At 46.1% G+C, this 12,488-nt stretch overlaps 1 protein-coding gene across 2 annotated transcripts in view; it reads right to left on the reverse strand.

The window, feature by feature from the left end:
- The window catches only part of pold1 (polymerase (DNA directed), delta 1, catalytic subunit), a 68,481-nt gene that overhangs the window by 20,112 nt on the left and 35,881 nt on the right, over positions 1-12,488 (reverse strand). For both annotated transcript variants that reach the window (XM_084330279.1, XM_084330278.1), the window contains exons 12-18: positions 11,979-12,089; positions 9,549-9,740; positions 5,579-5,667; positions 4,697-4,813; positions 4,062-4,175; positions 871-1,018; positions 254-349 (exon numbers count right to left, since the gene is read on the reverse strand). In XM_084330279.1, coding sequence (XP_084186405.1) covers positions 254-349; positions 871-1,018; positions 4,062-4,175; positions 4,697-4,813; positions 5,579-5,667; positions 9,549-9,740; positions 11,979-12,089 — 867 coding nt within the window. The remainder of the gene's footprint in view (positions 1-253; positions 350-870; positions 1,019-4,061; positions 4,176-4,696; positions 4,814-5,578; positions 5,668-9,548; positions 9,741-11,978; positions 12,090-12,488) is intronic.

Here is a 12,488-nt window from a genome sequence, read left to right on the forward strand (position 1 = left end):
ACACACTATCTGCATCATATACACACTATCTGCATCATATACACACTATCTGCATCATATACACACTATCTGTATCATATACACACTATCTGCATCATATACACACTATCTGCATCATATACACACCATCTGTATCATATACACACTCTGCATCATATACACACTATCTGTATCATATACACACTATCTGCATCATATACACACTATCTGTATCATATATACACTATCTGCATCATATACACACTGCACTCACCTTGGCATCTCCTTGGTAGCCGTTGGAAATGGTGAACTTGTCCTCCACCAGCTGCTTGGTGCGCTCGATCATCTGCCTCCCGAAGCCAGTCACACTCTGGGGGGAGAAGAAGGAATGTGTCATGCCACCAGCGAGTGAAGGAACATCTCATTCCACCAGCATGTGAAGGAACATCGCATGCCACCAGCGTGTGAAGGAACATCTCATTCCACCATCGTGTGAAGGAACATCTCATGCCACCAGCGTGTGAAGGAACATCTCATTCCACCAGCGTGTGAAGGAACATCTCATGCCACCAGCGTGTGAAGGAACATCTCATTCCACCAGCGTGTGAAGGAACATCTCATGCCACCAGCGTGTGAAGGAACATCTCATTCCACCAGCGTGTGAAGGAACATCTCATGCCACCAGCGTGTGAAGGAAGATCTCATTCCACCAGCGTGTGAAGGAACATCTCATGCCACCAGCGTGTGAAGGAACATCTCATGCCACCAGCGTGTGAAGGAACATCTCATCTGGTCTGGAGGGTAAGGAGCTGCTCACCTGGGAGATCTGGTCTGGAGGGTAAGGAGCTGCTCACCTGGGAGATCTGGTCTAGAGGGTACGGAGCTGCTCACCTGGGAGATCTCCAGACAGGGCAGCTTGCCCACCTGGGCGCCCGTGAAGCCGTACACGGAGTTGGCACTGATCTTCAGGGCCAGCTGTCTGCCGTCCAGAACCTGCTTCTTAAAAGGGTCCGTCTCGTTCTTCAGCTCAGCCTTGGCCCTGGGGGACAGAGCAGGGGATGGACCGAGGGACCGGTGAGTGTCCATGTCTGGGTTAGGTGAGGCTGCAGCTAACCACCTTCAGAAGCTACAGCTAACTGCTAACCACCTACAGAAGCTACAGCTAAGCGCCTTCAGAAGCTACAGCTAACAGCCTTCAGAAGCTACAGCTAACTGCTTTCAGGAGCTACAGCTAACCGCCTTCAGAAGCTACAGCTAACTGCCTTCAGAAGCTACAGCTAACAGCCTTCAGAAGCTACAGCTAACAGCCTTCAGAAGCTACAGAAGCTACAGCTAACTGCCTTCAGAAGCTACAGCTAACTGCCTTCAGAAGCTACAGCTAACCGCCTTCAGAAGCTACAGCGAAGCTACAGCTACAGCTAACTGCCTTCAGAAGCTACAGCTAACTGCCTTCAGAAGCTACAGCTAACTGCCTTCAGAAGCTACAGCTAACTGCCTTCAGAAGCTACAGCTACAGCTAACTGCCTTCAGAAGCTACAGCTAACCACCTTCAGAAGCTACAGCTACAGCTAACTGCCTTCAGAAGCTACAGCTAACTGCCTTCAGAAGCTAACAGCTAACTGCCTTCAGAAGCTACAGCTAACTGCCTTCAGAAGCTACAGCTAACAGCCTTCAGAAGCTAACAGCTAACTGCCTTCAGAAGCTACAGCTAACTGCCTTCAGAAGCTACAGCTAACAGCTAACTGCCTTCAGAAGCTACAGCTAACTGTCTTCAGAAGCTAACAGCTAACTGCTTTCAGAAGCTACAGCTAACTGCCTTCAGATGTTACAGCTAACTGCCTTCAGAAGCTACAGCTAACTGCCTTCAGAAGCTACAGCTAACAGCTAACTGCCTTCAGAAGCTACAGCTAACTGTCTTCAGAAGCTAACAGCTAACTGCTTTCAGAAGCTACAGCTAACTGCCTTCAGATGTTACAGCTAACTGCCTTCAGAAGCTACAGCTAACTGCCTTCAGAAGCTACAGCTAACAGCTAACTGCCTTCAGAAGCTACAGCTAACAGCTAACTGCCTTCAGAAGCTAACAGCTAACTGCCTTCAGAAGCTACAGCTAACCGCCTTCAGAAGCTACAGCTAACATCTAACTGCCTTCAGAAGCTACAGCTAACGGCCTTCAGAAGCTAACAGCTAACAGCCTTCAGAAGCTACAGCTAACCGCCTTCAGAAGCTAACAGCTAACAGCCTTCAGAAGCTACAGCTAACAGCCTTCAGAAGCTACAGCTAACAGCTAACCGCCTTCAGAAGCTAACAGCCTTCAGAAGCTACAGCTAACCGCCTTCAGAAGCTACAGCTAACAGCCTTCAGAAGCTACAGCTACAGCTAACAGCCTTCAGAAGCTAACAGCTAACAGCCTTCAGAAGCTACAGCTAACAGCCTTCAGAAGCTACAGCTAACAGCTAACCGCCTTCAGAAGCTACAGCTAACAGCCTTCAGAAGCTACAGCTAACAGCCTTCAGAAGCTACAGCTAACAGCTAACAGCCTTCAGAAGCTACAGCTAACAGCCTTCAGAAGCTACAGCTAAGAGCCTTCAGAAGCTACAGCTAACAGCTAACCGTCTTCAGAAGCTAACAGCTAACAGCCTGCAGAAGCTACAGCTAACAGCTAACTGCCTTCAGAAGCTACAGCTAACAGCTAACAGCTAACCGCCTTCAGAAGCTAACAGCTAACAGCCTTCAGAAGCTACACCTAACAGCATTCAGAAGCTACAGCTAACCGGCTTCAGAATTAAATTAATTAAAGGGGCACTTCACCGAAAAATACAACACCGATTTATTTTGCACATAATATCACACTATCTAATTTACTTGTGATTAACCAAATCCCTGTCCAATATAAACAGACTGAGAAAGTAAACTCATACTGCAGTTTGGCTGTTCAACCAAAAAGTCCTAAAAGACTATGTTTGAACATGAAACCTTTTAAATGTATGCATTTATCTCATTAGTGAGACAAGTAACTTATTGCCTTTTGTTTATTTTCATGTCTACAATCTTCTGTGATGTACAATTCTGCAGCTTTTCAGTATTAGTCTACTGCACACATGAATTAGTGTCAAAGTTCCTGGGTTTTGTTGTATATTTGTTGTATGCTAGCAGGTGTGTTTGTGGGCGAGGTCGTGTATGCTAGCAGGTGTTTGTGGGCGGGTTCTTGTATGCTAGCAGGTGTGTTTGTGGGCGAGGTCGTGTATGCTAGCAGGTGATTGTGGGCGGGTTCTTGTACGCTAGCAGGTGTGTTTGTGGGCGAGGTCTTGTCTTCTAGCACAGTGGTTCCCAAACTGTGGTGCGCGCACCCCTTGTGGTGCGCGAGCGCCCTCTAGGTGGTGCGTGACACGAAAAGGCTAATGGTGGTAAATAAATTTATACAAAAAAAAAAAAATGTACAATAAAATTTCATAAAAATCTTAGTCAAACCTTTAGTATTATGGATATTAAACATGCTGGCAGAGTACATGCATCCATGTTGTCGTGAACATTTTAATTAAATAAAGAAATTCCCCATAGTCGCCGTGGGAAGAGATAAAATAAAAAATAAAATCTGTGCACGGAGACCAGCAACAATTTTTTCTAACAGAAACCCATTGGGGGGTGCGTCAGTTAGGTAGGGAGGTGATAGAGGGCAGGTGTGTTTGTGGGCTAGGTCGTGTCTTCTAGCAGGTGTGTTTGTGGGCGAGGTCTTGTCTGCTAGCAGGTGTGTTTGTGGGCGAGGTCTTGTCTGCTAGCAGGTGTGTTTGTGGGCGGGTTCTTGTCTGCTAGCAGGTGTGTTTGTGGGCGAGGTCTTGTCTGCTAGCAGGTGTGTTTGTGGGCGAGGTCTTGTCTGCTAGCAGGTGTGTTTGTGGGGGCGGGTTCTTGTCTGCTAGCAGGTGTGTTTGTGGGTGGGTTCTTGTATGCTAGCAGGTGTGTTTGTGGGGGCGGGTTCTTGTATGCTAGCAGGTGTGTTTGTGGGGGCGGGTTCTTGTCTGCTAGCAGGTGTGTTTGTGGGTGAGGTCTTGTCTGCTAGCAGGTGTGTTTGTTGTTTTGGCTCAGACCTCTTCCTGGCGGTGAGCAGGTTTTCCAGGATCTCTGGTAGCAGCCCCTTCCTCACAGAGCTCTTCACAAACTGGTCTCCCGTTGGAGTCTTGATGAAGTCTTCCGGAGAGAGACTGACGAGACACAAACCCTCCATGAAAACAGGAACAGCAGATATTCACAGAGAGGATATGGGTTTAGCTGGAATCACTACCGTGTTATCAATAGTGATAGAGAATAGACATGGATTTATACATTACATATTTACTTGTACGAATGTTCAAGAGTATTACTTCAACTAACCGACTTTAAAACCAAAATTAGTCTAAGAAACAAAGTGTGAACTGAGAGCAGTGTTGTGTAGCACAGTGGGGCGACAGTGGCTCAGGAGGTTCCTGGTTCGATTCCCGCTCCTCCCAGGCAGCGTGTCGAAGTGTCCTTGAGCAAGACACTTAACCCCTAACTGCTCCCGATGTGCAGGTTGGCACCTTGCATGGTCGCCTCCGCCGTCGGTGTGTGAATGAATGTGTGAGTGAGTGGGTCAAATATGAGGAACAAATTGTAAAGCGCTTTGGATGAACGCTGCGATATAGATATATATATATATGTATGTATATATGTAATACAGATGCACCACAGGGTTAGTGATCCTCACTTGAGACTCTGCGAGGAGCCTTTCTGCAGCAGCGTGGTGTAACACAGGTTGTGGGCCATCATGATGGACGGATACAGAGAGGAGAAGTCCAGGGTGCAAATGGGAACGCTGTAGTACCTACACACCACAAGGAGGCCGTAGAGTTATTATAGACAAGCTGTAGTACCTACACACACCACAAGGAGGCCGTAGTTATTATAGACAAGCTGTAGTACCTACACACACCACAAGGAGGCAGAAGAGTTATTATAGATATGCTCTAGTACCTACACACACCACAAGGAGGCCGTAGAGTTATTATAGACAAGCTGTAGTACCTACACACACCACAAGGAGGCCGTAGAGTTATTATAGACAAGCTGTAGTACCTACACACACCACAAGGAGGCCGTAGAGTTATTATAGATATGCTGTAGTACCTACACACACCACAAGGAGGCCGTAGAGTTATTATAGATATGCTGTAGTACCTACACACACCACAAGGAGGCCGTAGAGTTATTATAGACAAGTTGTAGTACCTACACACACCACAAGGAGGCCGTAGAGTTATTAGAGATATGCTGTAGTACCTACACACACCACAAGGAGGCCGAAGGGTTATTATAGACACGCTGTAGTACCTACACACCACAAGGAGGCCGTAGGGTTATTATAGACAATGTAGTACCTACACACACCACAAGGAGGCCGTAGAGTTATTATAGACAAGCTGTAGTACCTACACACCACAAGGAGGCCGTAGAGTTATTATAGACAAGCTGTAGTACCTACACACACCACAAGACACTAGTAGACACCCTTTCTCTGGCTCAATGACAGTAGCAGGCAGACAGACAGACAGACAGACAGGCAGACAGACAGACAGACAGCAGTACACACCCTTTCTCCGGCTCGATGACAGTAGCACCAATGTAGTCCTCTCCTCCCTCCGTCTTCACCACAGGCATCACCAGGTCCTGCTTCATGGCCTAACGGACAAACACACTCACATCATCAGCACCTGGTCCTGCTGCTTCATGGCCTAACAGACAAACACACTCGCATCATCAGCACAATGGACTCCTGCTTCATGGCCTAACAGACAAACAAACTCACATCATCAGCACAATGGACTCCTGCTTCATGGCCTAACAGACAAACACACTCACACAGGGAGCTAAATAAACTTTTTGACTCACCGGCCAGTGGCGGGTAGATGGGAAGAGTCTACCCGCCAAGCATATTTCTTACCTGCCAATATATATTTTATATATACAATTTTTTTTTAAATAAAATATATATTATATAATCATACTTGTAGTTGTATTATCTGCGAGACATCGCCACCACGCAATAAGTCAAAATGCTTGCTATCTGCAAACAGCTCCACTGTCTGTTTTGGCTGTGTTGCTCTTCTAGAAAAATAATCCTTTCAGGGTTGCCTATTGAAATACTGTACACTTTCCTACTGTACACTTTCCTGATTAATTGAAATGGGGGACCCTGATGTAAACAAGACGAAAGTCTTTCTCTGGTCTGCATCCCCTTAACAATTGTGTGTATTGAGCTGTACTGTATTGTACCCATTCTGCAATCTGTTAATAAAGTTTTCAATCAATCAATCACACCTCCAGTACAGAAACATTGTTTGAGTTTGCGTGTCAGGTAGACCATTGATTGACAGTCGAGTCTGCCAATTACATCACATCGCTTGCACTCCGGTGCTGCAGCTGGACGGTCTGGACCCATTGCCCACCTCTGCTGTTGATAACGCTAGCCAAGTTATTATACACACAGATACACAGTGGGCCAGTGACTTTGGTGTAGGGGTGTAACAATGCATCGATCCTAAGGGGGAAATTCAACTGCATCGATTTGAAAATGTTAGAATAGATTATCGCAATTTTAATGTGTACACGTTATGTTATTGTCATGTCCGTTACAGCCAACACACCGACATACGCTACTGCATCAACGTTATGATTAACAAAGCAAGGCATTCGTTTTGTTGCATTAACGTTATATTACTATTGCTATCGATAAATCTAGGTGTTCTAAAATCTATTGCTATTGGTAAGAGAGACTATAATAAGTTGGTGTCTCGGAAAACGAGAGCCCTGATCGCGGAGTTTCAGGAAGTAAACAAGAAAAATGAGAGCTTCCGATTGGTCATTTGCTTTATTTCCCATGAAACCAGTCACTTCACTCTACTGTGATTGGACCGTTGGCTTGAGTGCAATGTGGGACTTGTAGTTTTTTAACGATCTCGCAGCGGAGGAAAAAAAAGACGAGAGAGGCTATAATCTGTATTCGCACAGCGTGCGCGTAATTGATTTTTACCGTTCGCATACAAATATTTTTAGGGGCCTGCTTATGAACTACACGTCTACACGCCACACGGCGGGCAGCCCTCTAAGTGTCATGCGCCAAAGGTAAAAACAGACCGCCCCTGGCGGGCGGCGGGCTTTAGTTTCGGTCCCTGCACTCACATCATCAGCACAATGGACTCCTGCTTCATGGCCTAACAGACAAACACACTCACATCATCAGCACAATGGACTCCTGCTTCATGGCCTAACAGACAAACACTCACATCAGCACAACGCACTCCGTGGTTTAACCGTCGGTAGTGTGATAGTAAAGGGGATAACCTTCTGTAGTGTGGCAGTGAAAGGGTTAACCCTTTGTCGTGTGGCAGTGAAAGGGTTAACCTTCTGTGTATTGTCGCAGTGAACGGGTTAACCGTTTGGTAGTGCGGCAGTGAAAGGGTTAAAGGCGTTGGTCATGGAGGCATTTCTTTACCCCAATTGATGAAGCGATTGGAACAAGCTGGATCTAGATATGATCAAGTTCCAAGGACAACTATAACATGGCAGGGAGCTCACAATTAACCTATTTCACTATTAAACACGATTAAAAACGTCACAGTTAATTAACCATAAGCATTTTAGAGGCTATGGTATCTATGTCTAATATTCATTTTAGAAGCTATGGTATCAGTCTGTAATATTCATTTTTAGAAGCTATGGTATCTGTCTGTAATATTCATTTTAGAAGCTATGGTATCCGTCTGTAATATTCATTTTAGAAGCTATTGTCTGTAATATTCATTTTAGAAGCTATTGTCTGTAATATTCATTTTAGAAGCTATGGTATCAGTCCAATATTCATTTTAGAAGCTATGGTATCAGTCCAATATTCATTTTAGAAGCTATGGTATCTGTCTGTAATATTCATTTTAGAAGCTATGGTATCTGTCTGTAATATTCATTTTAGAAGCTATGGTATCTGTTTGTAATAATCATTTTAGAAGCTATGGTATCGGTTTGTAATATTCATTTTAGAAGCTATGGTAACGATTAGAGCTGTGAATCTTCACTGGCCTCACGATTCGATTACGATTCAGCTGTCCACGATTCGATTCGACGATGCATCTCGATGCAGCTCAATAATATATTACATCCTCAATTTTATAATCTATATTACTGCACATGGCTACTTTATCAATTAATACAAGCAGTCAGATAAATTTACTTTTATTTAGACAGATTTAAGTTCTTAAATCAGAATGAAAAAATAAATGTCTTTACTAGTTTACACAGATGCTAGAAAGGTATCTCGATACCCAGCTGTTAAAAACGGTTCAATACTATTTTTCAGTATCAATACTTTTAGAATAGCCTGATGCTGTATTTTATACGAGTCGAGTGGATGCATGACCAGAGCACTAGCTTTAATAATACAATAATAATAATAAGGGCGGCTAAGTGGCACAGTGGGCAAGGCGCTCGCCACTAACGCAGGAGATGCTGGGTTCGAGCCAAGCTCTCGGCGTTGCTTCCGGCTTGGCTGGTCGTCCATACTAATACAATTGGCAGCATTAGGGGGTGGGAAAGCCGGTGGGTGGGGATCGGACGTTGTGGACAGCGACTCCTACAGGTCGGTTGGTGCGCCTGTACAGCAGAATCAGGAAGCAACGGGGGCAGCGTGAGCCTCCCACGCGTTACTCCTCGCCGCTGAGAGATCGTGCTGTACAGGTGAAAAGATGCGACAGCTGCCTCCTCGTGTACCGGAGGGGACACGTGATGCAAGGCTTGGTCCACATTGCAGCCGACCAGTGGGAGGCATGGTCTAGCAACGTTCGAGACAGGGGAGGGGAGAATTGGATAATACGAAATTGGGATGGGAGAAAAATAGAAAATGGGGAGAAAAAGTAGATACAAAAAAATAATAATAATATATTTGATTTGTAGGGCGCTTTATAGTTGTGGAGCAAATTCCAAAGCGCTACATTTTAAAAGAACATAAAAGCTAGCAAGAGTACAAAAAAATATAATCGATTATGTTCCGTCACTGCATCGATGCAGAATCGTCCACGTCCACATTGCGATGCATTTTAGAATCGAGAAATGTCCACACCCCTAGTATCTATGTCTGTAATGTTCATTCGTCTTTCCTTTTAAGCCAAGATTCTTTTTTATTCACTTTGCAGGACAAAACTAAAAGTTATGTCTTATGAGTCTTTTCTCTCATAAGGAAATTACCAGATAATGATCGAGTGAAACTGTGACAATGACTCGGACCCTCAGGCTCCCATGACAACAATGACTGTAGCTCAGTAAGTCGTGTCAGAGACGCTCAGTCATACACATGTTTTCTAGATCAGCGATTCTCAACCCTTTTTTGGCTCACGCAAAACATACATTTCCATTTCCAATTTAACTCGATTACCGATTAAACGAGAGCTTAAGGAAATTGACTATTTCCCAAGAAGCTGCGTCTATCTATACCAAAGACTCTAAACGTGACGATAATGTATTGGTATATCTCTCCAGCAGGAGCAGCAGGTTGAGAAGCGCCTCACACACACCTGTCTCAGCAGCTGGGAGACCACCTTGATCTGCTGCCCCCTGGAGAGCAGGTAGGTGAGTGGCACCCCTGTGACCCGGGCCATCTCCATGTAGTTGATGACACACATCAGCTTCTGCAGCAGCCGCAGCGGGAGGTAGGCGTCCTTCAGACAGTAGACCGCCAGGCGCCGACGGGTCTGCTCGTTACCGTTCTGAGGATGAGGGGGGGGGGGAGGGACAGGGGGGAGGAGGGAGGGACAGGGGGGAGGAGGGTAGATGGGATAGGGGGTCGGAGGGTAGATGGGATAGGGGGTAGGAGGGTAGATGGGATAGGGGGTCGGAGGGTAGATGGGATAGGGGTCGGAGGGTAGATGGGGTAGGGGTAGGAGGGTAGATGAGGTAGGGGTAGGAGGGTAGATGGGATAGGGGGTAGGAGGGTAGATGGGATAGGGGGTAGGAGGGTAGATGGGATAGGGGGTCGGAGGGTAGATGGGATAGGGGGTCGGAGGGTAGATGGGATAGGGGGTCGGAGGGTAGATGGGGTAGGGGGTAGGAGGGTAGATGAGGTAGGGATAGGGGGTAGGAGGGTAGATGGGATAGGGGTCGGAGGGATAGGGGGTAGGAGGGTAGATGGGATAGGGGTCGGAGGGTAGATGAAGTAGGGATATGGTAGGAGAGAAGATGACATTTACAGATTGACATTTGTAAAGAGGATTCACACATCTACAAGTCAAAGCTCTTGTGGGATATACAGCCTTGTGAATAACTGACAGCAGTAACCCACCTGCAGGTCAGTGTAGAGCTGCCGCGATAACCGCATTACCGCGGTATCGCTGTTGCATCACGCTCACCGCAGAGTTAGGCTGAATACCGCGGCACCGCTGTTTTTTATCATAATAATAAAGTTGGCTTGCGGCTTGCGGCTCTGCAGATATACCCTACTCGGTTCCAAGCGACCCTATTGGGTAGAAGTGGTACCAGAAAAGTCATGTGAAACATTGCAGACCACTGACTGGTCAGAAGAGAGACGCGTCACACTTTGTAGCCTCTGAACAAAAACAGAACGCCGCGCCGCCATCTTTACTGCCTCGCTAAGGATGCATTTCATTCAGGATTTGTTTGCGACAGAACCAAGTGCAATAAACAAAAAAGAATGGATTCACTGTGTATTCTGCCTTATTTATTGATGAAACAAAACCGACATCAACCCAATTTACCACCGAGCGGAGAGTTTAGTGTCACAACAAGATCGCTGATGTGTTAAGTTTGTTGTTGTTATTAGCCTAATACTACCGTCAGCCGATATACACGAGAGGTAACGTTAAACCCGGGTTTGCTTGGTAGAATACACAATGAGAGGTAAGGTTAGCTTTGGCAGAATAGACGCAACGAGAGTCTGGTTAATGTTGTTATTGATTGATTGATTGATTGAAACTGTGTTAAACTCTGGCTTGCTGCAAGCCCTCGGACATCTATGCCCACGGAGCTTTCAGTGTACACAAGCGAGCGGCCCCGCCTGCATCCCCACACGGAGACAAACGGAGTAGTACCTGGCTGCAGTGGAAAAGGAACGAAGTACCAGGTGCCTAAAGCGGGTCGAGTCGAGTAGGTACTATGCAGTGGAAAAGCGCCATTAGACTAGAGGCAGGCTATAAGAGTAGACTACTAAACAAAAAAAAAATGCATTCAAACTTTTTTTTTTTTGTGCACACTGTGCGGTAATAACCGCAGCGGTAGGAAATATTTCGCAAATTCGTGCGGTAAGGAAAATATCAATACCGCGGCAGCTCTAGGTCAGTGATATACAGCATTGTGAATAACTGACAGCAGTAACCCACCTGCAGGTCAGTGATATACAGCCTTGTGAATAACTGACAGCAGTAACCCACCTGCAGGTCAGTGATATACAGCCTTGTGAATCACTGACAGCAGTAACCCACCTGCAGGTCAGTGATATACAGCCTTGTGAATCACTGACAGCAGTAACCCACCTGCAGGTCAGTGATATACAGCCTTGTGAATAACTGACAGCAGTAACCCACCTGCAGGTCAGTGATATACAGCCTTGTGAATCACTGACAGCAGTAACCCACCTGCAGGTCAGTGATATACAGCCTTGTGAATAACTGACAGCAGTAACCCACCTGCAGGTCAGTGATATACAGCCTTGTGAATAACTGACAGCAGTAACCCACCTGCAGGTCAGTGATATACAGCCTTGTGAATCACTGACAGCAGTAACCCACCTGCAGGTCAGTGATATACAGCCTTGTGAATAACTGACAGCAGTAACCCACCTGCAGGTCAGTGATATACAGCCTTGTGAATCACTGACAGCAGTAACCCACCTGCAGGTCAGTGATATACAGCCTTGTGAATAACTGACAGCTGTAACCCACCTGCAGGTCAGTGATATACAGCCTTGTGAATCACTGACAGCTGTAACCCACCTGTAGGTCAGTGATGATGGAGTGCTGGACGTCCTCTTTCTGTTCTTGCAGGAAGTGGAAACTGACGGCGTTCAGGGTGTAGGAACGTAGCTTGTAGTCCCTGAGGAGAACCTGTATGGTGTCCAGAGAGACAGAGAGACAGAGAGACAGTCAGACACAGTAGTTGTTTGTACTTTGGTGGAAGAAACAATCCCCACTACCACAATTAGAGTTTACCCAAACCAAAAGCCCTGGGTAGACAAATCCGTCCGTGAGGCTCTGAAAGCGCGCACCTCAGCTTACAGAGAAGTAAAATGAGGAAGCAGGATTTTTTTTCCCCCCCCATGCTTTTCATTCAGTCTAATCCAATGGGGTGCAGTACCACAGGGAGAGACGATAGGGGGCGGTATTTTCCCAATGGAGCTCAGAGAGAGTTCCAGTGGTAACGGGAGGCTTGATTGATGAAATATGAATGGAAATCGCTAATAAAAAAGAAAACGATTAAAAACGAGATCTCTCGTCTCTCTGGCA

This window comes from Notolepis coatsorum, assembly GCF_963971535.1.
Source record: "Notolepis coatsorum genome assembly, chromosome: 15".
In the NCBI taxonomy this organism is placed as follows: Eukaryota; Metazoa; Chordata; class Actinopteri; order Aulopiformes; family Paralepididae; genus Notolepis; species Notolepis coatsorum.